Source organism: Neofelis nebulosa, chromosome 3, assembly GCF_028018385.1.
Source record: "Neofelis nebulosa isolate mNeoNeb1 chromosome 3, mNeoNeb1.pri, whole genome shotgun sequence".
Classification (NCBI taxonomy): domain Eukaryota; kingdom Metazoa; phylum Chordata; class Mammalia; order Carnivora; family Felidae; genus Neofelis; species Neofelis nebulosa.
This window is the reverse complement of record NC_080784.1, coordinates 165,980,019-166,005,853: the sequence shown is the minus strand read 5'-3', so window position 1 is coordinate 166,005,853 and position 25,835 is coordinate 165,980,019. Positions and strand designations below refer to the sequence as shown.

Genomic DNA, 25,835 nt, shown 5'->3' with positions numbered 1-25,835 from the left:
CCCAGGTTCTAGAACTAGTCGGCAGCTGAGCTCAAAACACCAAGACACATAGCCAAGTACGCATGCTTAGTAATTACTTTCCACCACTTTCAAAGAATGAAATAAATTGTGTAAAGCCCCAAACCAGAGAAGTCCAAGAAAAATCGGTTATCTCAACTAGGGGATAAGAAGGTGTTCCTGAACTTTCCCGTCAGCCGGTCACCGGAAGATGACAGGTGCGTCACAGGAGCCTGAGGCCCAACGTCCCGCGGCAGGCAGGAAGGGGGCGGGGCGGGACTCCTGACCCGCAGTGGTGGCGCGCGCAGCCGCACTGTAGCTCGCGACCGCCGCGGCCTGCGGGTGAAGGGAGGAGGGACTGGCAGAGGGGGCGGTGCCGACAGGCGCCCGCGGCGGCGTCCACTCCGAGGCAGCTAGCCTTTGGATGCCGCGGGGGGGGGGGGGTCTTGACGTCATTTCCTTCCGCAGGTCGCCAGTGCTTCCGGGTCGCGGTCATTTTGATCCCGTATTTGGGTGACTTCTTGGAGGCCAAGTTGCTGTCTGCTCCCCACCCCCCAACTCTGCTGCCGTGCAGCCCCGCGCGCCTTCCCCTCTCTTGGCCTTTCCAGGCCTTCTGCCCCAGATCGCCCGGACTCGCCGCGCCGTCGCTCGCCGCTGTCGTCAGGAGGTGGGTGAGGTGACGCAAAGAGCCCCCATGCCGCCCCAACCTGCCCACTCACCACCTCCGCGCGGACAGCCGCTATCCTGCACCTTCCGCCATTTTCCCGCCTGCGAGGGTTGGCAGATCGCGCGTTGGCTCTCGGGCTTCGGAGTGCGGGTGCCCCGGGGAGGCGAGGGAGTGATTCGTGGTGACGAACGTGTGTACTGGGGTGTTGGCAGGTGCCAGACGTCGATATGGTGGTGGTGGGGGATGGAGTGCGGGAACCGACGTTAGGCCGACGAGGGTTCAGTTCAGGGGTCTTTTGGGGGATTAAGAGGTTAAAATTGTGTTGTCAGCCGTGTCTCTAGGGTTTCTAGGTAGTATGCAGTTACAGGAAATCAGGTTTCACTTTTAACTTAATTGTTGTTGCAGGATGGAAGTAGTCTGTTTAGCAGACTTCATGTATCCTTTTTTTCCTAGCCAAGGGATTGACATGTAGGTTTACCGAGTGAGTGAAATATGCAAGGGCCTCAGTTGCTATCCTAATCAAAATGCCATTTCCCATTTTTATGTAAATGGTTTTTAAGATAGAATATTCATCCTGTGTGAGCACTTTATCAAATACGCAGTTGTCGAATCTGTTTGTCTTTTAAGTCTTGAGGCATGGGTTAAAAAAAAACCAAAACAGTAAATAATATATATGTTCTTGAAATGTTTGCCCAGGGAGCGAGAAAAGTTTGGAGAATACAGAATTTTCTGTTAGCTTTTAACCCTACGGAGAAGGGTGTGACGTCTTTGTTATTCAGTTTTTGTGGAGTAGTGCCTTGTGGGAGAGGTGGTATCTTCCCCGATGACTATTTCATTTTTTAAAAATGGAATCCCAGAAATGACTTTTGAGATTTTTTTCCTCTTCTATGTCTGGAAGGTTTAAAACATAGGATAATGTGAAATAACCAGCTTCAGGAGGAAAAATGTGTCTTTTATCGATATCCTTTTATATCTTAATTTGAGGTAATCTGTTGATAAATATTTATAAAGGCCCTATTGTTCTTTTTTTCAATTAAGGGACCTAAGATGAATAATCAGTTCCAAATTAGTTAATGGGTCTGTGACTTTTTTATTTAGGTGACTATTTTTATTACATCAAGTACTTCAGATGTAGTAGTGTTTAGTAAATATTTGTTTCTTGATTGCCATGGAGACTAGTGATTTTACTATCTTAATTTATTTTGATATATCTCATCATTTCTAATACTTAACTGTTTTTGATGCAGGAAAGATGAATGGGAGGGCTGATTTTCGAGAGCCGAATGCAGAAGTTCCAAGACCAATTCCCCGTAATTATCAATATTAAATGTTTGTATTTAGAAGCACTTTCCATGTAGAAAAGCTCCCTGCCTTGAATAATAGCAACTGGACTGGCTGCTTGAGTGTGTGACCACTGCAGTCACACACACTTGGTTGAATGATGTGTTGCCATTTGAAGTTCTTAATAATTTGAACAGTGGTTCCATATTTTCATTTTGCACTGGACCACCACATTATGTAGCTAGTCCTGATCAGTAGATAATAGCACTAACTCCTGTTTGAAGGCACAGTTTGTTAAAAGTTTACAAGCCAGTTGTTTCATTACTTCGTTTAAAAAAAAAAGAGTGTAGGGGCGCCTGGGTGGCGCAGTCGGTTAAGCGTCCGACTTCAGCCAGGTCACGATCTCGCGGTCCGTGAGTTCGAGCCCCGCGTCAGGCTCTGGGCTGATGGCTCGGAGCCTGGAGCCTGTTTCTGATTCTGTGTCTCCCTCTCTCTGCCCCTCCCCCGTTCATGCTCTGTCTCTCTCTGTCCCAAAAATAAAATAAAAAACGTTGAAAAAAAAAAAAAAAATTTAAAAAAAAGAGTGTTTTGTTAATGTCCAGACTAAATTAAATTTTTAGGCTTAGCTTTTCCATGAGCACTTTAACGTTTGCCAATTTTCCTTGGTACAAAGACATAGGGGCTGATTACATTCCAACCGAGGAAGAAAGAAGAGTCTTCGCAGAGTGCAATGATGAAAGCTTCTGGTTCAGATGTAAGTTAAATTTTCTAATCAATAAAATGTGACCTTTTTAAAAAAAAAAAAACCTTTTTTGTAATCTTTATTTTTTTTTGAGAGAGAGAGAGAGAGAGCGCGCGCACGATCAAGTGGGGGAAGAACAGAGAGAGAGGGAGACACAGAATCCAAAGCAGGCTCCAGGCTCCAAGAGGTCAGCACAGAGCCCGACATGGGCTCAAACTCACAAACCGTCAGATCATGACCTGAGCTGAAGTTGGATGCTTAACTGACTGAGCCACCCAGGCGCCCCATGACCTTTTTATTAATGTTTATTTATTTTGAGAGAGAATGCGTGTGCACACACGAGTGTAGGGGGCAGAGAGAGAATTCCAAGCCCTTCTGTGCTGCCAGTGTAGAGCCAGGCGCCAGGCTCAATCTCATGAATCTGGAACCGAAATCAAGAGTTGGACACTTAACCAACTGAGCCACCTGGGCGACCCCAAAATTTGACTTTTAGTACCTGAAATTATTTTGACTTCATATGGAAAAAATTGGCATGCTTTTGGTATGGTATGATTATTGCTAAAAGAGGTTGATTAAGGAAAATGAATTGTGTATGTTTAAAGTAATAATGTTTAGAAAGTTTATTCAAAACTATGACTTAATTCTGTTGGTGACAATAATAATTTACTGAGTGTACACGGATTATATAAAAACAACCCAGTAAGATTGATAACTATTACCCTCACCTTACAGATGAAGAAATTAAGATTTAGAGATGTTAAATGAATTACCCAGTGTTACACAGCTGATCAGTTGTTATGTCTGGACTAGAAGCCAGGTCTGTCTGAGTCAGAAGCTTGGGATTTTAGGGGCGCCTGGGTGGCGCAGTCGGTTAAGCGTCCGACTTCAGCCAGGTCACGATCTCGCGGTCCGTGAGTTCGAGCCCCGCGTCAGGCTCTGGGCTGATGGCTCAGAGCCTGGAGCCTGTTTCCGATTCTGTGTCTCCCTCTCTCTCTGCCCCTCCCCCGTTCATGCTCTGTCTCTCTCTGTCCCAAAAATAAATAAAAAACGTTGAAAAAAAAATTTAAAAAAAAAAAGAAGCTTGGGATTTTAACTCTTAAGATTCCTAACTTACATGATAAAACCTAGTCAGTTTCCACTTTATCATTCTGAAATGCTGTCACACTACTAGCGGATTTTTCACTAGAGACCTTTTACGTGAGGATTTTGTTTTTTAAATACAGGGATTATACGGGGCGCCTGGGTGGCTTAGTTCGTTGGGTGGCGACTTTGGCTCAGGTCATGATGTCATGGTTTGTGGGTTTGAGCCCCGTGTCGGGCTCTGTGCTGACAGCTCAGAGCCTGGAGCCTGCTTCTGGTTCTGTCTCCCTCCGTCTCTGCCCCTCCCCTACTTCAGTACTCTCTCTGTCTCTTTCTCAAATACAAACATTTAAAAAAAAATAATAAATAAATACAGGGATTATGTTGAAAGCGACAAAACAGAATCTTACTTTGGAACAGAATCCTAGAGTTGCTTCATCTGGTCACTGAAGTCCTTTCAGATAAAGTAATTCTACCAAAAAAGTAGAAGGGAATTTTAGAAAGGGAGGTAACTTAAATAAAGAAGATGTATATTTTCACCAGTTGGCCTGGCATTTAAATTTTATGAGACCTAGTCTTTGTCCTAAAGTAGTTTTTTTTGTTGTAATTGAGACAGTGATAGCACATGAAACACTTAGGGAAAGATTAAGTACATGATGACTGTAGGAATTTTGAAAAATGACTGTAGGAATTTTAAAAAGGGATGAATTAATTGGAGTTGATTTAACTAAAAAAGGCCTTAGTAAACAAATGAGTCTTAACAACTAATAGGACTTGAGGTAAATGAAGAAAAATGTTGGAGGAACATTTAGATGAAAGGAATAGTGAACAAAGGCAGAGTCTACAATAACTTGATCTCTATTGGAGACTTGAGGTTGAACTGATTGGAATAGAGATCTTTTGCTGGGGATAGAAAATGAACATAATACCAAGAAGTTAAAGATTTGGTTCATTATATTCTTTCGGTTTTAGGGCCAAGAGGTTGGTTTGTAAGTTTTTTTTAATTATTTTTTTTATTTAATTATGTTTTTAGTTTACATCCAAGTTAGTTAGCATACAGTGCAACAATGATTTCAGGAGCAGGTTCCTTAATGCCCCTTACCCATTTAGCCCATCCCCCTCCCACAACCCCTCCAGTAACCCTCTGTTTGTTCTCCATATTTAAGAGTCATCTTATGTTTTGTTCCCCTCCCTGCTTTTATATTATTTTTGCTTCTCTTCCCTTATGTTCATCTGGTTTGTAAATTTTTAAAAGGAAGATTAGGTACCAGGGTTGCAGGACAGGTTAGAAGGATAAGTTGTACTTTGTGAAATCTGTTACGAGCTTTTGAAATTGTATCAGACGTACGGTCAGTGAGGAGATGTCATTGATTGTGGTGTCATTTGGACTAGGGCAGGTGGGATGGCATTGGAAGATTTTTAAAGTTTATTTATTTATTTTGAGAGAGAGAGAGGGAGAATCCCAAGCAGTCTGCACTGTCAGCTTGGAGCCTGATGAGAAAGGGGGACAGAGGATCCGAAGCTGGCTCTGTGCTGACGGCAGCTGACAGCAGTAAGCCTGATGTGAGGCTCCAGCTCACAAACCTTGTGAGTTCATGACCTGAGCCAGTCAAGACTTTGAACTGACTGAGCCACCCAGGTGCCACTTGACACAATAGAGCAAATAGAGCAAATAGAGTTGTGGGGGTTGAGGGAACCATAGCCTGAGGGCCAGATCTTGAAATAGGAGTCATGTACCGCAGTGGAATAAGGCCATGGACCAGGGAGCCAAGAGACTTGGGTTTTAGTTTCAGCTCTACCACAAACTACCTATCTGTGTTGCTTTGGGCACATGACTTACTCTTTCTGAGTATCCCTTTACTCCAGTTAAAGACTAGAAATCTCTGAAGTCTGTTTCAGTTTACCGTTCCCTTTTACTGTGACAGAATACGTGAATTAGACCTTAATTCTTTTTTTTGTTTTAATTTTTTGAATTATTTTTGAGAGAGAGAGAGACACTGAGCGTGAGTGGGGGAGGGGCAGAGAGCGTGAGACATAGAGTCCAAAGCAGGCTCCAGGCTCCAGGCTCCGAGCTGTCAGCACAGAGCCCAATGTAGGGCTCAAATTTGTGAACCACAAGATCATGACCTGGGCCAAAGTCGGACGCTAAACCAACTGAGCCCCCTAGGTGCCCCTCTTTTTTTTTTTTTTTTTTTTTTTTTATAAGTTTATTTATTTTGAGAGAGGGAGAGTGTGAGTTTGCACTAGCAGGGGAGGGACAGAGAGAGAGGGAGAGAGAATCCCAAGCAGCTTCCAAGCTGCCATTGCAGAGCCCAACATGGGGCTTGATCTCATCAATGATGTGAAATCGAGTCAGACTCTTAACCCACTGAGCCACACAGGCGCTCCAGAGAGACCTTCGTTCTAAACCATTATCCTTTATAACATGAAAAGAAGTTAAGAGATTTATGCAAAGACATAGTGGTGAATGGCAAAACTAGTACTAGAATCTTTTGTTTTTGTTTTTTTTTAACGTTTATTTAGTTTTGAGAGAGACAGAGCACAAGATGGGGAGGGGCAGAGAGAGAATGAGACACAATCCTAAGCAGGCTCCAGGCTCTGAGCTGTTAGCACAGAGTCCATTGCGGGGCTTGAACTCACAAAGTGTGGGAACATGACCTGAACCGAAGTTGGACGCTTAGCCGACTAAGCCACCCAGGCGCCCCAGTACTAGAATCTTCTTAACCAAACTTACTCTTTGCATTATACCATGTTGGCCTAAGGACAGTGAAATGGGGATAGCATTGTCCTTTGTAGAGATGGCCAACTGACTCAACACTTTTTATTCTTGTATGATTCTTGAATCCTTCATGTTGCAATTCTTGAATCAAGCTGAAGGAAAAGAATGATTACAAATTGTACTGATGCTATAATTAAAACGGACTTATCTTTCAAAAAACTTTAAATGAAAATACCTGAAGGTATTTTAATGAATCTTAAAGCATTTTTCTAGGAAAGGTGAAATCCATTTGTAAGTAGTAGACTAGGGATTCAAACCTTAGGGTTCCTGCAGATTGTTTTTGATGGCAAAGCTAATGCCCTCTTCTAACTTTATGGATTTTAATCATGCAATCTCTAATAATTTGAACATCTTAATTACCTTAGTTCTTAAATTGTTCATGTATTCCAGATCAGAGTTGAACAAACCATAGCCTAAAAGGGCCAAATCTGTTTTTGTATGGCTCTGGGCTGAGAATAGTTTTTATGTGTTTAGTTTTAAATAGTTGAAAAAAAAGAAAAGAATATTTTGTTACCTGTGAAAATTACATGAAATTTATGTTTTTGCATCCATAAATAATGTTTTAGTGGACCACATCTGTGTTCATTTGTTTACTATTGTCTTGGTGCTTTTGCTTTAAAAGTTGAGTAGATGGGACAGAGAGACCTGGGGCCCACAAAACCTAAAATATTTACCTCTAGCTCTTTACAGAATGTTTCCCAGCCCCTGATCTGGAACTGTGCTGTTCAAGGTAGCAGCCACATGTAGCTATTTAAATTTAAAATAACAGAAAGGATACAAGGCAAAATCAACAAAAGGAATGGAATATGGGGTGAACTCCAGAGGAGACCAGGGGTTTTTACTGAGGGCTGGTCACACACACACCCCCTCAGTCTAGAAGGTACCAAAATTCCAGAGTCTCATAAGGAAAGCAAGTGTATTTGCATTAGCAGTTTAGGTGCAGTGAGCCACTTACCATTCAGGTAAAGTTTTATATCACTCACAGGGAACTGTTTACCAGTTAGATTCCCACGTATCAGCCAAGGACCTTATAAGGAGGTCTTCTTAAGAGTATCAGTCTCAGGGCACCTGGGTGGCTCCCGTTGGTTAAGTGTCCGACTGCTCACGTCATGATCTCGAGGTTCATGAGTTCCAGCCCCACATGTGGCTCTGTGCTGACCACTTGGAGCCTGGAGCCTGCTTCAGTTTCTATGTCTCCCTTGCTGCCCCTCCCCAGCTCACACTGTCTGTCTCTCTCTCAAAAATCAATAAAACATAAACATTTTTTTAATAAATACATAAATGAAAAAGGATAGTCTCAGGGTTCCTATTTTAAACCTTCTCCGCACACTAACTGGAAAACATGGATACAGGCTATTCCCATCATCACAGAAAATTCTGTTGGGTAGTGCTGGTGTTGAAAACAGTGATTTTTAAATTATGAGCTCCTTTGAGATTCTAATGGAGAGCTTTGGATTTTTCAGTCTGGATTTATACGTGTGTATATACATATATAGATACTTTCTTTTAATGTGGTTGACACTAATATTTTGTAATATATAATATTTCATGTAGTTTCAAGGAATTCACTGGTTTAGAAGAAAAAATATTAGTATTTAAAAATCTATGCTTGTTCTTGCCCCAATCACAGTATAATTGTAGACAAATAACATTTTGTGTTTTGGTTCATGCAGCGTACTTTAGAACTTGAAAGATTGAGGTCTGGTATGAGAGACAGACTATTAGAATCTGGAACCTGCCATTGAAGTAGCTGTATGGCCTTGAGCAAATTACTTAACATGTCTAAGCTTCAGTTTCCATATCTTTAAAAGGTGGTAATAAAAAGTACTGTACCTTACGGAGATAGTGAAAAGTAAGTGAGAAAATGTATGTAAGGCACTTAGCACGGTCCATGGAGTTGAGTAATTATTCAGTAGTGGCTCTTATTTGTAATAATACTTCTTGCCTCTCGTTAATGTATTCCTCCTTACCGAATGCAGAGTTTTTAGTCACTATTTACTATGTTGTCTTAATTGATACTAATGAATGGTTCTTTTAAAGCCAGATCTAAATGGTTCTTGAATTAGGTTCTTTTAAAGCCAAATCTAGATGGTTCTTGAATTATATTGTTTAATGTTTTGTAATATTTTCTTAAACTTAAAATGTTATTTTTAAGCTTAATTTTAAGTTTTAAGTTTTAAGCTTAATTTTAAGTTTTAATTTTAAACTTAAATTGTTTATTGACTATGTATAATACAACTTTTAAAAATGGAAAAACTTTTTTTAAAGATCTTAATTGTGCAACATACTTCCTAGATGGTTTTACTGATACACATTTTTCCTAATGAACTCAGACAAAATCTGTTTTGTTGATGTTGACAAGTTCTTTTTTCTCTTCCAGCTGTGCCTTTGGCTGCAACAAGTATGTTGATCACTCAAGGATTAATTAGTAAAGGTAAATATTTAAACTTCAAATTTACTTAGCATTTTGGATATCATTATGTTTTTTAAAATGTAATTTTCCTCATTTTTAGATAAAGTGTAATGTATTAAACATGATCACTGATACACTTCTCAGGAGAGTTATGTCTCTGTGGACCCACAGACTCAGATGTCTTGATTTGAAAATTTGATGTCTTCCTTTGCTGTAGCAACATTAACAATCTACAAGAGCGAAAAGTAACTAAAAACCTGAAGAAGGTTTGCAAACAGCTAGAGAGACAAACCTGGTCTGGGAAAGGCCATCGACATCACTGTCACCTAGGATCTTGTTAGAAATGCAAATTCAGGGGCGCCTGGGTGGCTCAGTCAGTTGAATGTTCAACTTTAGCTCAGGTCATGATCTTTCAGTCTGTGAGTTTGAGCCCCACATCGGGCTGTGTGCTGACAGCTCAGAGCCTGGAGCCTGCTTCAGATTCTTTGTCTCCCTCTGCCTCTACCCCTGCCCTGCTTGTGCTCTGTCTCTCTCTCTCAAAAAATAAACAGACATAAAAAAAAAAATTTTTTTTAAAGAAATGCAAGTTCATGGGCCCTATCCCAGACCTCCTTAATCAGAATCTCAAGGTAGGGCCCAGGTATCTGTGTTTTAACAAACTTCAGGTGATTCTTCTACACTGTCTTAAAGATCAGTGGCTTCCTAGCTCCTTGAACCAGAGCTTTGTCTTATAGTATGGAGAGGTAGGGGGACACTTTTTGTCCCAGATTCTCTTGGCGTGAATATTATGGTGCATTCATGTGTGGGTTTTGAGTGTAATTTTTAAGTCTTTCAGTTAAATGGTTATTACATTTATTTTGTGAACTATATATCCTTGGAATGAGGTGTCCCAGAACAGGGTAGAAACTCTTGGAGCTTTTGAGCCTCGGTAGAGTAGGAGACTGGAGAGCTTGAAGGTTAAGGCAGAAGTGGTAGTGGTTAGGAGAATCAGATTGTACCTCCTCATTTAGACAGACCTTCTAGCTTTAACAATAAAATCTCACCCCTGCTGTTTCGTTTGTTTGTTTTTGTTTGCACCTGCTTGGCTTGGTATATGTGCTGCTGAAGCCAGCACCCTGCTTGACTTAGAAGTGCCTTGCTCCTACACTTAACTAATGATACAGCTAACTGAAGCAGCAATTCCCTTGTTTTCGTTGCAGATATTTCATGATAGAACTGCTTCTGGGTACGGTGAATCCCACTGAAACTGTTAGAACCTGTAACTTAGGAGGCACATTGTTCTTACAGCTAAAATCTTCCTGGATTCTTAGTCACCATTTGGTGATTAATTATTTGACTTGTCATCAGTGGCAGTTTGTGCCTCTGTGGTTTCATTTGCAAAAGTCATACCATAATCAAGAGTATTGTTCCAGAATCTGCCTCTGTAATTGTCCTTAATGTCTGAGCCTGGAGCCTTACAGTAGAATTCCATTATCCAATTTTTAGAAAGATTGAATTGCTGAAAGTGATTTAACTTAGTTTATGGAATAATGTTTATTATATAATATATGTCATAACTGTCAGTTTGTTGTTACTCTTAGGGTTTTGATAATTTGGAATAAAAAACATAAAAAACAACATTGAATGATATATTACTCGGGTAACTTTCCCAGGATTAAGACGTTTTATTATTGTTGTATTAAAGATTTGTTTCGGGTGCAGTATTCTAATAAAAAAGTCAGTCTCAAAAAAAGAGATTGGAGGGTGCCCGGGTGGCTCAGTCGATTGAGTGCCCAACTTCCACTCCAGTCATGATCTCACAGTTCATGAGTTCGAGCCCCATGTTGGGCTCTCTGCTGTCAGCACAAAGCTTGCCTCAGATCCTCATCTCCCTGTCTGTCTGCACCTCCCCTCCTTGCGCTCGCTCTCTCTCAAAAATAAACATTAATAAATAAATTATTTAAAAGAAAAGAAAGAAATTGGAAAAGACTTTAGGAAGAGAATCCAAAATCCATCAAGACATTTTGCATTTAATCAAAATACCTAACGTTTTGTATATGCTTTCATCCACAGTGTCATACTCTACGTGGTCTTAGCTGCTCCATCACTACTCATTCTCTTTCTACGAAAACATTTAAACATGTCCAGGTCTGTTTTAACGTGAGAACACGAAAAAGAAAAACCTTTCCTCCTGTCCCTTTCCAACTCTTCCCAGATGTCTTGCATTTGAAGCCAGACTTCATGAAGGAGCACTTCACTTTTAACTTCTTTCAACCCGTTGCATTTGTGTCAAAAAATTCTGCATATGTTCCAACATTTACCAAAACTTTTAAGTTTATTTATTTTGGAAGAGAGAGAGAATCCCAAGCTGCCTCCATGCTGTCAGCACAGAGCCCAGCGTGAGGCCCAGTCCAAGAGCCGAGAGATCATGCATGACCTGAGCCAAAATCAAGAGTTGGACACTTAACCGACCGAGCCACCCAGCTGCCCCTGACATTTACCAAAACTTTGAACCGTTACCAATACAACCTCCTTGTTACTTAAATTCCATGGGCAGTTTCTCTTCTTGTTGGTTATATGACTTTAACCAGTCTTTGAAACATTCTCTCCCCTAGGCTTCTATGACCGCATATTCTGATTTTTCTCCTGCCTGTGGCACCTCCTCCATTTTTTCATGGTTTTTGGGTGTTTGATCTATACTATACACTGTTTTTAGTAGCTAACACTAAAAGACCAAAATCTATGACCTGTTGTACTTAATATTCTAGTGTGGGTTTTCATCCTCCACCTGTGTTCTTCAGAATTCTGCTTTGACTTTCAGTCTTCAGTCCGTATATACACTGTTAACCCAGTAATAACTGGGCTTCAGAGACCATGTATTGCTCTAAATCCCCATGATTATCCCTAGCCTAGACACCTGCTCCAGAACCATATTCTGCGTATCTTTACACAGATGGCCCTCCTCACAGGTTCCTCATGCTGACATGTTGCATCCCAAACTGAGTTCATTTCCCCCCCCCCCCCCCCCCCAAACCAGTTTCTCTATTTTCTCCATGTTTGAATGGTATCACTCTTCAGGACACTGAGACATTATCCTTAACTTCTGCTTCTTATTTGCCTTGTGGAATAAATGTCCATTCTAGTCCAGCTCTTAAATACCTCTGTGACCTGTTCACCTCCATCTGCACAGCCGCTATAATTAATGCCACCATCTGTTGTCAAGAGTGTTGAATTAACCTTCGACAAGTCTATTTGCCTCTATTCCCTGCTACTTCCCTTTAGGAAACAGACTGTCTCTGGCATTGACCACTGGGCACGGTGCACATAGTAGATACTCAGATATTTGAGTGGGTAAATAAGACCACGCTGTATTGCCTTCATTCTCTCTCTAGACTGTAAAAACTCTGTGAGGTGGCAAAGAGAGCATCTTGTTCATTGTTCTGTTCCTACTTCCTAGTACATAGTGTCTGTTGTAAGCGGTATGTAACTATTTGGTGACAGAATGAAGGAACAACTCTTTTGTATGAAAGTGGATATTGTTACCATCTTCCTTTTTCTCCTTATCTCACTTGTGTAACTGAGGCTGATAGCATAATTTAGTTCTGTTTTTATACTTTGTATATGTGAAATTAAACAAGTACTCTTTTGTACACTTTTTTTTCAGTGTTATGAGATTCATTCAGTGGTATATCGGAACTGGCTTATACCACCTCCAGAGAGCTGGTTGTTAAATTTTCAAGAACTTGGCAAGCCAATTTTTAAACTATTGATAGCTGACATTGGTCATGGTGCAACTATTTATTCCACGGCAGCTGATCATTACAAATCAGGACTGGTTATTTGGAGAGCTGGTTTTCCAGCACATCGCTAGATTCACCCACATTGTTGCATGTAATTGTAGATTATATATTCTTGTTGCCATGTAGTTTTCTGCTGTGTAAATACACCACAGCAGCTTATCCATCTTGTACAGTGGCAGTTGGGTAGTTCACGGTTTTGACTATTACAAATAGTTCTCTTATGAATACAGACAGCATCTCTTGGTAGACATTTTGCTGGGTCGTAGATTATGTATATATTTAGCTTTGGTAGATAACTGCCAAACTTTCTAGATTGTTTAGACCTATTTACACTCTCAGGCCAGTTTATTAGTAGAGTTTTATTTGTGTCACATTACCACCAACACTTCCTATTTCCAGAATTCTGGCCATTGTGGTGAGTGAATAGTGATACTGATTGCATTGTGGTTTTAATTTGCATCTCTGATGACAAATGAAGTTGAGGACCTTTTCTTTTGTTTATAGCTCACTTGAATATATTCTTTTTTTGTGAAGTGTCTGTTCAAGTCTATTGTCCATTTTTCCATTGCGTTTTCTTTTTCTGTTGGTTTTGTGAGAGTTCTCTGTATGTTCTGAAAGTGAGTCTTTTGTCAGATACATGTATTGTGATATTATTTTTTTCCCACTGATTAACTAGTTCTCAATATGATCGAGTCTAATTTATCATATTTTTTTTATGATGAGGGTTTTTTGTGCTCTGAGATCTTTGTCTATTAAAAGGACATGAAGAGGGCCGCCTGGGTGGCTTGGTCGGTTAAGCGTCTGACTTCGGCTCAGGTCATGATCTCACGGTCCGTGAGTTCGAGCCCCACGTCGGGCTCTGTGCTGACAACTCAGAGCCTGGAGCCTGTTTCAGATTCTGTGTCTCCCTCTCTCTCTGCTCCTCCCCTTGTTCATGCTCTGTCTCTCTCTGTCTCAAAAATAAATAAACGTTAAAAAAAAAATTAAAAAAAAATAAAAGGACATGAAGAATCTCATGCTTTTTTTCTATAAGCTTTATTTTTTTCCCACTTAAATTTTCAAGTATCTGGAATTGTTTTTGAATACAGGCATATCTTGTTTTATTGTGCTTTGCTTTATGGCACTTCACAGATTTTACACTCTTTACAAATCTCTAAGGTTTGTGGCAACCCTGCTCTGAGCAAGTCTTAGCACCATTTTTTCAACAGCATTTGCTCACTTTGTGTCTCTGACATTTGGCAGTTCTCACAATATTTCAGATGTTCTCCTTATTGTATTTGTTGTAGTGATCTGTGATCAGTGATTACAACTCTAAAAGCTCAGACGATGGTTAGCATTTCTTAGCAATAAAGTATTTTATTTTTTAGACGTAATGCTGTTGTACACTTAACGATTACAGGGGTGCCTGGGTGTCTCAGTTGGTTGAGTTTTTGACTTCAGGTCAGGTCATGATCTCTCGGTTTTTTGAGTTCGAGCTCCGCGTTGGGCTCTGTGCTGACAGCTGAGAGCCTAGAGCCTGTTTCAGAGTCTGTGTCTCCCCCTCTTTCTGCCCCTCCCCTATTCATGCTGTCTCTCTCAAAAATAAATAAAACATTAAAAAAAAGATTACAGTAAAGCATAAATGTTTTTATATGCACTGGGAAACAAAAAAAAAAAAATCATTTGACTTGCTTTTTTGCTTTTCTCGCTTTATCATGGTGCTCTTGAACTGAACCTTCAGTATTTCTGAGGTATGCCCATGTTGTATGAGGTGGGATCAAGGTACATTTTACCCCCTTATGTATATGAAGGTGACTCAGCACCATATTTTGAAAGAACTGTCTTTTTCACTGCGTGCAGTGTTGCCTTTTTCATAAGTGACTATGTGTGGCCTGTTTCTGGACTCTCTTCTGGTTTTGGTCAGTTTATCTGTTCTTGTGCTTGGGACAGTCTTAATTACTAGCTTTATCATAGATCTCGATATTTGTTGGTAGTCCGTTTTCCAGTTTTTTGTTGTTTTTCAATATTGCCTTGTTCTTGTATTTGCACATGATTTTTAGAATAAGTTTTTCAACTTCTGGGAACACTGTCTTTGATTTTTAATCGGGATTGCATTGAATTTATGGAGAATTGCCATATTTACAATATTTAGTCTTTCATTTCATGGACATGGTATGTTCCTCCCTGTAGCTTTCATTTCTGTCCGTAAGTTTTGTAGTTTGCAGGGTACAAATCTTTGAAATTTTCATGAGATTACTCCTGGATCTTTGATTGTTTTTGTATCTTTCAAAAAGTGTGGTTTGTTTGTCTTTAGTATATAGAAATGATACATATATTTTTTTGTGTATTGACTTTGTTTCAAGTGATCTTGCTAATAAATTCACCTGTGCTAATAGATTATAGAGTCATTTGGATTTCATTTTTCTCTTAATGTTGGATTTACTTGGTTTTCTCTCTCTTTTAAAAAAAGGTTTATTTAATTTTGAGAGCGAGAACTAGTGGGGGAGAGGCAGAGTGAGGAGACAGAATCCCAGGCAGGCTCTGTCTGCACTGTCAATGCAGAGCCAGATGCAGGGCTTGAACTCAAAAACTGAGATCCTGATCTGGGCTGAATGAGACCAGCGCTTAACCGACTGAGCACCCAGGCGCTTTGGTTTTCTGTTTTAAGTAGTTATAGTTTTGTTTTTTTTTTTAACGTTTATTTATTTTTGAGACAGAAGAGAGTCAGAGCATGAACAGGGGAGGGTCAGAGAGAGGGAGACACAGAATCTGAAACAGGCTCCAGGCTCTATGCTGTCAACACAGAGCCCGACGTGGGGCTCGAACTCACGGACCGCGAGATCATGACCTGAGCCGAAGTCGGCCGCTAAACCGACTGAGCCACCCAGGCACCCGGTAGTTATAGTCTTAGACCTCTCTGGGGTTATGGAGAGAGCTAATGTTGTCAGGTAGTATTTAAAGGTAGTCCATACTGATCTTTCCTTTTATCTTTGTGGGTTGCCCAAAGCTGCTGAGAAATAGATCTGTCTTTATACTGTAATTCCAAATTTATTATTTTGTCTCACATTAGAAGAGATGAAGATTATGATTCACAGAAATAGTTTGCTTATTTGTGTCATTTTCTTACATTTAGCATAAACATTGGCATAAACCTTTTTATTTTAATAGAAAGTGAAATATTCTAATTATGTAAATGTGTCTATCTCCAATAGTGTTACTCAGGAATATCTACCCTTTTATCTTCAGGAATCCTTTCAAGTCACCCCAGATATGGGTCCATCCCTAAACTTCTATGTAAGTATGAACAACCCTAGTTTTCCTTTCTAAGTAAAATAAGTAGTTTTTACCAAATGTTTTGTCTCATCTAACTCCTAGCCATTGTTTGGTGTATTTGTTTTGACTAGTTTGTGTAAGCTTTTCATTAAACAGACTGACTACCTGGGCATTAAGAATCACAAGTTACTAATAGGAGGAATTTTTTTCTTTATAATATAATAAAACTATTCCTCTTAAGTGATGTGTAAGGAGACAGTATTTTAAAATAAATTCTCTTGGTTTATGAGGAAAGAAAGTTGTCAAGTAGTGATGAACCAAAGTAAAGTGTCTTAAAATTAAGTCCAACTTTTAAAAATCTCTTTACATTTTAAAGCGTAAGCAAGCATAATTTACTTACATACTATAGTATGGTTTATAGGAAAGCTAATAAATTGCTTTAAAAAAGAGCACCTGTGGCTTTTCTATGACTCTTCCCAGGGTAGCCTCTCTTTTATATTGGAAATAAACACATAATGATGGCAACACTAGCCATGTTTAGGTATCACTTCATAATTCATTATTTTAAGGGGTTTGTTGCACCTAATTTTAAAAACAGTCTTATGAAATTAGCAGGTCAAATGGTAGCATTCCCATTTTACAGGAAAAGAAATGGCCTAAAATCCTTCTGATTAGGCTAGAACTCTGCTTTAATTCCACATTTCCGTTATACTTTTACCACGTCTTTCCTGTCTATATTAATAATTAGTAAAGTAGAATTTATATATCTTAAAGCAACTTTATTTTGGATTATTTTGTGAAAGTGAATTATATCTATACAGATTCTGTTTGCTCTAAGGCTGATATAATGGTACTTGTACCATTATTTCAAGAAATCTCAGTCTTCCCGTACCAACGACCTCTATTCAGGATCACATTTCTTAACAAGTTTCCTTTTAGGAAAGATTTTTATCTAAATGGACACATTGAGTCACATTTTTTGTTTGTTTTTACAAATAAGTTGCTTGTATCATGGGATATTTTGCTGGAAAGCTTTCTTACGTGAAAACTTGCCAAGAGAAGTTCAAGAATCTTGAGAATTCCCCTCTTGGAGAAGCTTTACGCTCAGGACAAGCACGGCGATCTTCACCATCTGGGTAGGCCAAACTCTGATTTTTATCAAAGGTTTTTAATTTTAGCTAAAAAAAATTGTAATTGGATATTGCCATAATTGAGGGCATGAAACATTGCCTAACCTGAAGGACCATTGGAAACTTGCCATTTTCCAGCAAGCTAAAACTATTTCTGTTTTACTTGGAGTAAAATTTGTCTGCTTTTGTTTTTATTTGTGTTTTTTTAAATTTTATTTATTTATTTGAGTAAACTCTACACTCAACATGGGGCTTGAACTTATGACCCCAAGATCAAGAGTCTCATGGCTTTACCAACTAAGCCAGCCAGGCACCCCTACCTTTGTTTTAAATAGAGAGTTGCATCCTATCGGGAATGCTAATCCCAGAATAAAGGATTTTCATTTGGCAAACACTTTTGATTACTATATTTTGGACTTTTCTTTTGAATTCCCAAATTTCATCAGTCTCATCTCTTAATCCTTCTGTTGTTATGTATGTACGTTCTCCAAATTTTTGTTTTAATTATGTTAGTATAAATAAATGAATCCTGTCCATCTGGATAGGTAGATCAATAATGTAATTAAGTAGATTTAATAGATAAATTGTTATAAATGATAAAGTCCATGAATGCTAGTAATCCTTACGTATCTGCCTTAGCTAAATAGTGTTTATGGCCTGCTAGCTATGGAAGTAACTTCCCAATTAATGTGGGAACTGGACATACTGGACATATTTCTGATTTGAAGTACTTTTTTTCTAAGAACTTTAAACACATTAAAAATGATCTCTGAAGCTTAGGGATTAGAAAATTGGCTAATACACTTTTCTTCTATATTAAGAGTGACATTTTTAAGTTGTATAAATGGGTCAGAACATATTTTTAAGGTTTTTGTGGTGGAGAGAAAGACTTCATTTTGCTATCATAAATGACCATGTTAAAATTAGACGATTCCTTTAGAAAATAAGATAACTAGTTTTTATATGTTGACACACTTCTTAGGGTGTAGACAGTAACTTGTGTTTCTTATACAATATGAATTACAGGCACTATTCTCAGAAGTCAAAATATGACTCAAATGTCAGTGGTCATTCATCTTTTGTGACATCTCCAGCAGCAGACAACATAGAAAAAGACATGCTTCCTCATTATGAGCCAATTCCATTCAGTGCTTCTATGAATGAATCTACTCCCACTGGTATTACTGATCATATTGCCCAAGGTAGAAACTTCTCTTGAAATGAATTTCAACATTTTATGGTCCAACGTATGTATAAACTTTATTTGATCACCTTTTCTGCTGGATATCACCTGTATGTTCCACCACCACCCTAAACTCAGCATGTTTGTTGTGCATTTGTTTCTTCCTTCATTCTACGTTTCGTGATGTCCAGTAGATGTCAGGCGCTCAGCTAGGTATGGAAGAAGTATAGATGAATAAGACGTGGTCCTTGTCCCTGAGAAATTCTCTTAGACTGTTAGAAGATACAGAAATATAAGGAAAAATTACTAATGTGTCCCATTAATTGAAAATACTAACCAACTTGAGTGATCTAGCAAAGAAGAAGTGCTAAATTGGACCTCAGGGAGGCTTCAAAGAAGTTACACTTGTTAGGCTGGTCTTAAAGGCTTTCAGCTTTTTTGTCTATAATGTGAGAAAAATAATAATTACCTGCCTTACAGAACTGTTGTCAAGTGAGAAAATCCATGTGAAAATGCTTTGTGAAGTTTGTGTAAATACTAGCTTTGAAGATCACAGAATGTAAGTGAAACACCATCAACTTTGGATTAAGGCCTGGATTTGAATGATTGACATTGGCTAGCTATGTGACTTTAGGCAAGTAACTAATTTGTGATTCCTTCAGTTTCTTGATCTCCCGAATGGAGATAATAATACCTCTCTTAAAGAGCTTTTGGAATCAGATGAAATAATCAGAGGTAATGCCTGGCAAGTAATGGGCTCTCAGCAGACATCATTTCCTTCCTTCGTTCTTTCAATCTAGTTTGCGGTGAAGAGTAAAGAATTAGAAAGTACAGGTTTGCAATTCCTTATCTAAAATCCTAAAATCCAAAAAATTCTAACAACCACAAAGCTTTATTTTTAAAAATTTTTGTTGTTTATTTATTTTTCTAACACGGGGCTTGAGATCAAGAGTAACATGTTCTATGAACTGAGCCAGTCAGGCGCCCCTACAAAGCTTTTTTAGTAATTAAACTGATGATAAAATCTGACTTAATTCGTTTCAGACACTGACCTACACTGACATAAGTCTATTTGTAATCTTTATCTTAAATGTGATTTTCCTGCATTTTGTTGTAGAAATATAAATGTTTGTTTATGCATTGCTGCTTCAAATCACTGAATGGATGGATAGTAAGCAATATAAGGGCCATATACTATGACTTTTTTCTAAAATCTGAGAAACTGAATTTTGAAAAGTTTCTGACTATGAAGGTTTGGATAAGGGATTGTGGATAGAATGTTCTTTGAAAACGCTTCCTTTGATGCAAATACCATAAGCCAGTAACTGTAAGGAACAAATGAGGTTAAAGGAACATTTGAGCTTTTGTTGTTTAAGCTGGGACAGATTTGGGTCCATGTTTTAAGTTAAAGGGAGAGAGGGGAAACAGTGGGAAGGGAGAAGTTGATTATAAGTCAAGGTTCCAGAAGTTGTAGAAGGGGTTCTAGGTAGGTCAGAATATAAAGTAGCCACTAAATACATGTAGCTATTAAATAAAATTAAATCAAAATGCAAATTCAATTCCTCAGTTGCTTTGTAAGCATTTCAGTTCAGTAGCCACACGTGCTAGTGGCTGCTTTGTTGGAATGTGCAGATACAGAACATTCTGATCATTTCAGAGAATTACATTGGCCAGCATTGCTTTAGAGCAGGATGGGGTGGGGGTGGTGAGTATTAATTAACCTTTCGGAAAAGAAGAGACCGGAGAGAATGGAAGTTACAGTAATTAAAGACATTCGTAAGTGGGTGGAAGTTGTCGAGAGCCTTGACTTTCTTTTTTTTTTTTTCCTGAATGGTTGGAAACAAAGACCTCCCAATTAGAAAGGGAAGAAGGCTGGCAGATTAGGAGAGAGTGGTTAGTTATTAGTTTATCTTCAGAGGCAGCTGTTCTATTTCTTACTGCATCTCTCATTTTGCCAGACTCTCAAGTCCGAATCCATTCTACTTGGATTCTAGCCGTGCATCACCTCTTCCTTTGTAATGATTTTCATCTTTCCTTCCATTTGCATTAGAAAATTCCATTCCATGTTACATAATTCCTTTTCCAAATAAAAGCAAACAGACAAAATGCCCTTTGGTATCTGCCTAAGGACTACAGCAAAGCCCATATTTCAGTATATTTTATGTCCTCCAGAACAGCCATCTCTCCATCCACTGCTCTGCTTTCTCAGCCCCTTCTCTAAATCAGGATTGCCACTCTTCGACTTCTCTCCACAGGGGCCAGTCGTGGCCTCCTGCTTTGCCCCAGGTGCTGTCCTCCCTTACCAGGACACTCTCCCCTTTTGTTTGAGTCCTGCCTGCCCTATTTCGTTCTGCTTTCTCTTACCAGAAATTGAGAATTATTAATCTTTCAAAGTAGAAAGCACTCCTTCGTAGCTGTAAGGAGACTTATCATAGGAAGTTTATTACAGTTAGATTTAAATCAGTGCTATTTTATATTTTATTCCTTCCAGCTCTTTATAACCTTCCCAGAGTAGTAAATCGTGGTCGCTACACAATGCAGAATATTTTCATTGGGCTTTTGTAAGTGGAAAAAATTCTCCCTAATCTTCTGATTTATGTTCCATCATTTGCCACAATTTCAGAACAAAGAAATATTTTCTTTTTGGTGAGAAAAAGTATTAGACCTGGAAGGAACTTTAGAGATAGATCATCTAGTCAAACTTGCATATTTCACAATTGAGAAAAACTAAGATTCAGAGAAGCTTAGTGATTTGCCCAAGGACATTCAGTGCTTGTCAGCTAAGTGGGAATGAGAATTGTGGGTTCCTAACTAATAATCTAGTACACAGTTTTCTTCACAATTTAAAAAATATCACTTACGGTGAAGGGAAATTAATTTAATAACTACTCATTACCAATGAAATGTAAGTGCTTTTAAAATCCAATATAAGTTTATAATATTTTTCTTTGCATTCTTTTTTAGCAAAAATTTAGTTTTCAAGAATGGTATATAGTATTAAGACTAGTTAGAAATTTAAAGCCTTTTTGCTTTGTATCAATGCAGTATACTTTGTAGCAAAATAAAAGGTTATGGTTGAAAACATTTAATGTATAGTTATGTTGATTTGAAAATTCTGATTATTTACTGGGATCTTCCTGTGGAGTTCTAAAATTCCACTTAGATAAAAACTTCTTTTTAAAAAATTATTTTAATTAATATGATTATGTTAATAAAATGATATACCCAATTTGTGTGTAAAATTTTGAAAGATACTATTTTTGGGGTGGTGTGTAAGACTTTTGTAAGTTAAGTAGTTGTTGACTGAATGTCATGTTGGCATTGGTTAATTTCTTTTAAAGTGTTTATATGGCTTTCCTTGCCGGTTATACATTTTGTAAACTATGTTTAATATTTGTTCCTGTCATCTAATATTAGGAGTAACCACTTCCTGATTTTTGGGTCAGTTTTTGACTCTTTAATGATATGTATTCCTACCTTGACTCTCCTTGGGAGAAAGAATAAATGCTGGTTCCCCGGCCAAAATTATCACTGCCGCTTTTTTCTGCCATAGTATTGCATCCGTTAGATCTGAGAAAAATGATCCGTGCTGTCATTAAAGTCTGTATTTTATACTTCTCAGTATGTATTTTCAAGTGTTTCTGTTTAAGTATAAAGATGGTAAATTTTTTTTTTTTTTTTTAATAGTTATAGTTATTTGCATATAGGCTCTGGTTATAGGAACATTTAACTATACCAAGTAAAATGTGTACTATGTCAGGTTTTGTTCATTTGTCACTGGTACGCTATATTTCTTTTTAATTATATAAAAAGTGTGAATAATTTTCTAGTTTAAAAAGTAGCATTTTCGTGAATATGAATTTTGCTGGCATATATTATGATATCCATTCTTCTGGCCCTGGTTACTTTTTAATTTTTTTATGTGGATTTTAAAGTTTAGAAATAAAAGCTTAACAGTGTACGAGAAAGTCAATTTTAGTTTTGTAATGATCTTGGGAAAAATTTGGGATGGTGGTAATAATTTGAGCCTTTATTTTACTTTATTCTGTTTTTATTGTAGGTAAGAAGCATTTCTAAAGTGTAGTTGCTTTGGATTTATTCAAATCCTTTTATCGCCATTTATTAACTCTTTGTTGTTTTAGGACCTGATCCCAACCCTGAAGAAAGTCCTAAAAGAAAAAATATTACATATGAGGAATTAAGGAATAAGAACAGAGAGTCATATGAAGTAACTTTAACACATAAGACTGACCCCTCAGTCAGGCCTATGCAGGAAAGAATGCCAAAAAAAGAAGGTATGATAGTTTAGTATGAATCACTTTACTCTTTAGGATTGGAAACTATAGCATTAGTTTAAAATATTAATTATACGAATATGTGATTTAACTCCTCAAGCAATTAACAAAATAACCTTTTTTTAAAAAAAAGGATAGCTATCAGTTAACAATTTTTCCTTTTCTAAGGTGTTCCAGAGACCATTTGTGTTAGAAAATAATGAAGTCCAGATGGTAGTATGACTTAAGACAATGAGACTAGTTTTAACACATTGTAGAAAGTATAAATCCATTTGAATGTTTTCTCTTATCGGAAGTCACCTTGGGGCTTGATAATGTTTCTTAAATGATGCATCTGTTGCATAAAACCGTATCTGGTGACTTGAAGTTGATAATGGGCTGTAATGCCACTTTTAGCAGAAGTGGAGAATCATGATTGAGTAGTGAAATTGATTTTCTTATATGTTTTGTGAAATTGGAATAAGAGTTATTTGCCTTACAAACCGGCTTTTAGGGCACTTCCAAAAGAGGAGTTTGACCTTTTGTTTCCAATAGTACTTTTACTTTATAATTACAAATTTAAAGATCACAGTTTGTTTTAATTCCTTTTGGAACTGCTGTACATTACCCAAAGTAAATTTTCTGGCACAGAAGTTTACCCCTAATGGAAGAAGGCATTTTGAATTGGGGTTTGTACCTGTTTCAATGTTAGAGTTTCATGATGTCTTTCTTGAGGAGTTTTAGAGGGTATGTCCGTTGTTTCAAGGTTTTCTATTTACTACTGTAAAAAAGGGAAGGAAGGAAGGAAGGAGGTCCCTGGTACCTTCTTGAGAGTCATACACCACAAAGAACGCAAAAATACATAAAAATCTTTTGTATTTTTTACTATGATCTTTTAGAACCAATTTTTAAAAATTTTTTAAATTGTTTATTATTTTTGAGAGAGAGAGCATGAGTGGGGAAGGGGCAGAGAGAGAGGGAGACACAGAATCCGAAGCAAGCTCCAGGCTCTGAGCTGTCAGCACAGAGCCCGACGCGGGGCTCAAACTCACCAGCTGTGAGATCATGACCTGAGCCAAAGTTGGATGTTTAACGGACTGAGCCACCCAGGCGCCCCTTAGAACCAATTTTATTTCCAATTAGTAGCAGTCGCTTCATTTAGAATTCTGTTTTCCTAACAATGTTGGATAATATTACTGTCATGTTATTAGTGTAAAAAAACCCAGCTTTCAAATATATTTGTAATAAGAAATACTTGTTGATGTTTATCATTAAAGAAGCTTTAGCATAAACATTATGCATTCAAGTGGCCATTACTCTGTAATATGTAAAGACTTATTGGTACTTTAATTTGAGGATTTAGACTGTAAGCTCCACGAGGGCAGGCAGTAGCATTTCTCTCATTTCTGTAATCTTTTTCTGCACAACATAGTACCATGTCCTGATGTTTCAGATATGGAGTGTTGTGGTTGGGGCTTAGTAATAAAGGTTAACAAAATAGATCTTTGGCATTTGCTGGATTCTGACATTTGTGGTTTTGACTGAATGGTCGTGAAGTTCTGTCACATGACACTAATATGGAACAATTTTTTTCTTTGTAAAAAGAAAGCTGTGTGTGTGTGTGTTTGTATGCTTTATATACAGAATTTAAAACAAAACAGTTTTGAAATAGTTTGGGTGATTTTTATAGAATGTTCTGTTTTAGAGTCTAGACAGAAAATTTGACATTGACCGAGACATCACTGGTCAGAAAATGTCACCTAAAATATGTTTGTTGACATTCACCTAAATCAGAAATTAAGACTGAGAAATTTCAGAAACAGAAGCTTATTATCAATCAGTTGTCAGGGCAGTGATAGCATCACATTATCATATAGCTTCTAGAAGACTACCTTATACTCAATGAGGATATGAAGCTTAGGGGAAAAGTCAAAATATTAGGGGGGAAAACCCTATCATATCTTCTTATAATAATGAAATAGTTTTAAACAGACTCCCCAAAAGAATCTTGGGGAAATGGTCCCTAGTCCATACTTTGACAACGTCTCCTTTACATTGTTATGAATACTAGAAGAGCTGTAATCCATCGATGAACCCTACATAGAAGAGAGGCTAAAAGTAAGAGAAGACAGAGGAGCTTGTTTCAAAATGTAATTTCACGTAAGATGTAGGACTGGGGAAACTTTTTCCTTCTTGTATAGTATTACAGCTCATGGGAGAAAAGAATGAATTAACCACAACCTGAAGACTTGATCATTTCTGTTTCTATATTTTTTGTGAAAAACAAAATTCAAATGTTTGTTACTATATTTTATTTCCTGGTAACTTTTTGGTGTGTGCTATAATATACACCACACTTAGTGTGGCAAACTTGTAAAGGCACGCATGCTTTGGACCTAAACAGACTTGTGTTCTGATTTCTGTTCTATTTGCTTTATTAGGCTTGTACCTTGGGCAAGTTACTAATCTGTTTTCTCGCCCTTAAAATGGGGGCTGTGTTTATAATAAGGTTGTTATGAGAATCAAATATTTATGTCAAGTTCTTGATAGAGTGCACCATTATTTGTGTCTGAACTTCAATTTGCAAAAGTCTGGCTAGCCCCTTTCTGTCATGTGCATTTATTCAAAATGAGAAACACTTTTTAGTATAATAGCAAACTTAAATAGTATCTTTTACTTATTACTGTTTGGAATCATCAATTATTTGTGCTTTTTTCCTAGTCAAAGTAAACAAATATGGAGATACTTGGGATGAGTGAAAAATTGCATCATTGGACCTACTGAAGGAGTTTTCAATATCCAGCCTCATCTAGGTGGTCATGAATATCTGCATGCTTTGAGCTCAGCAGCAGTCTTCATAAACACATTTAAAACTAGAACCTGGGTTCTTGTGGTTTGGCTTATTAAAATGATGTTTAAAACACAGATTTTAATGTGAATGTTGTATGGCTATATTCACCTTGAGGAACTGTATGAATGATGGTGTTATACCGTGGTCACATGCAGTTTGTGAAATTGTTTTAAGTGACAGGATAAGGATACTCTTCTAAAACTGTAAAGAGTCTGTAATTCTCTAGGATCAGCATATATGAAAATAAATGATAGCTGCATGTTGATTTGGGGTGGGTGGCGGGGGGGAGCAAGCATAATTTTAAGTGTTAAGCTTTACATCCAAAAAATTATTAAAAAGCCTTTCTCCGGTGTTTGCTGTATTTACTTATTAATGTGTATGGTAAATAAAATATAAAGGAACATGCA

At 37.9% G+C, this 25,835-nt stretch overlaps 1 protein-coding gene across 6 annotated transcripts; it reads left to right on the top strand.

The window, feature by feature from the left end:
* Nucleotides 1-465: 465 nt before the first annotated feature.
* Nucleotides 466-25,835, top strand: OCIAD1 (OCIA domain containing 1). 6 transcript variants are annotated; one of them, XM_058722634.1, is made up of 9 exons: nt 466-664; nt 1,912-1,974; nt 2,619-2,699; nt 8,927-8,980; nt 15,964-16,011; nt 16,991-17,126; nt 18,147-18,322; nt 22,446-22,598; nt 25,299-25,835. In XM_058722634.1, the coding sequence occupies exons 2-9, from the start codon at nt 1,917-1,919 to the stop codon at nt 25,334-25,336; spliced, it is 744 nt and encodes a 247-aa protein (XP_058578617.1). In that variant the 5' UTR covers nt 466-664; nt 1,912-1,916; the 3' UTR covers nt 25,337-25,835. The 6 variants fall into 6 exon arrangements, with proteins under 6 accessions (XP_058578617.1, XP_058578616.1, XP_058578615.1 ...); XM_058722632.1 differs by lacking the exon at nt 466-664 and adding an exon at nt 720-854; XM_058722635.1 differs by lacking the exon at nt 466-664 and adding an exon at nt 764-876.

Bases quoted from the DNA above. Each gene is read 5' to 3' on its own strand.
- OCIAD1 (XM_058722634.1), top strand. From the start codon at position 1,917: ATGAATGGGAGGGCTGATTTTCGAGAGCCGAATGCAGAAGTTCCAAGA. The intron at 2,700-8,926 runs GTAAGTTAAATT...TTTCTCTTCCAG, and splicing joins TGAAAGCTTCTGGTTCAGAT to CTGTGCCTTTGGCTGCAACA. The intron at 8,981-15,963 runs GTAAATATTTAA...TTTTATCTTCAG, and splicing joins TCAAGGATTAATTAGTAAAG to GAATCCTTTCAAGTCACCCC.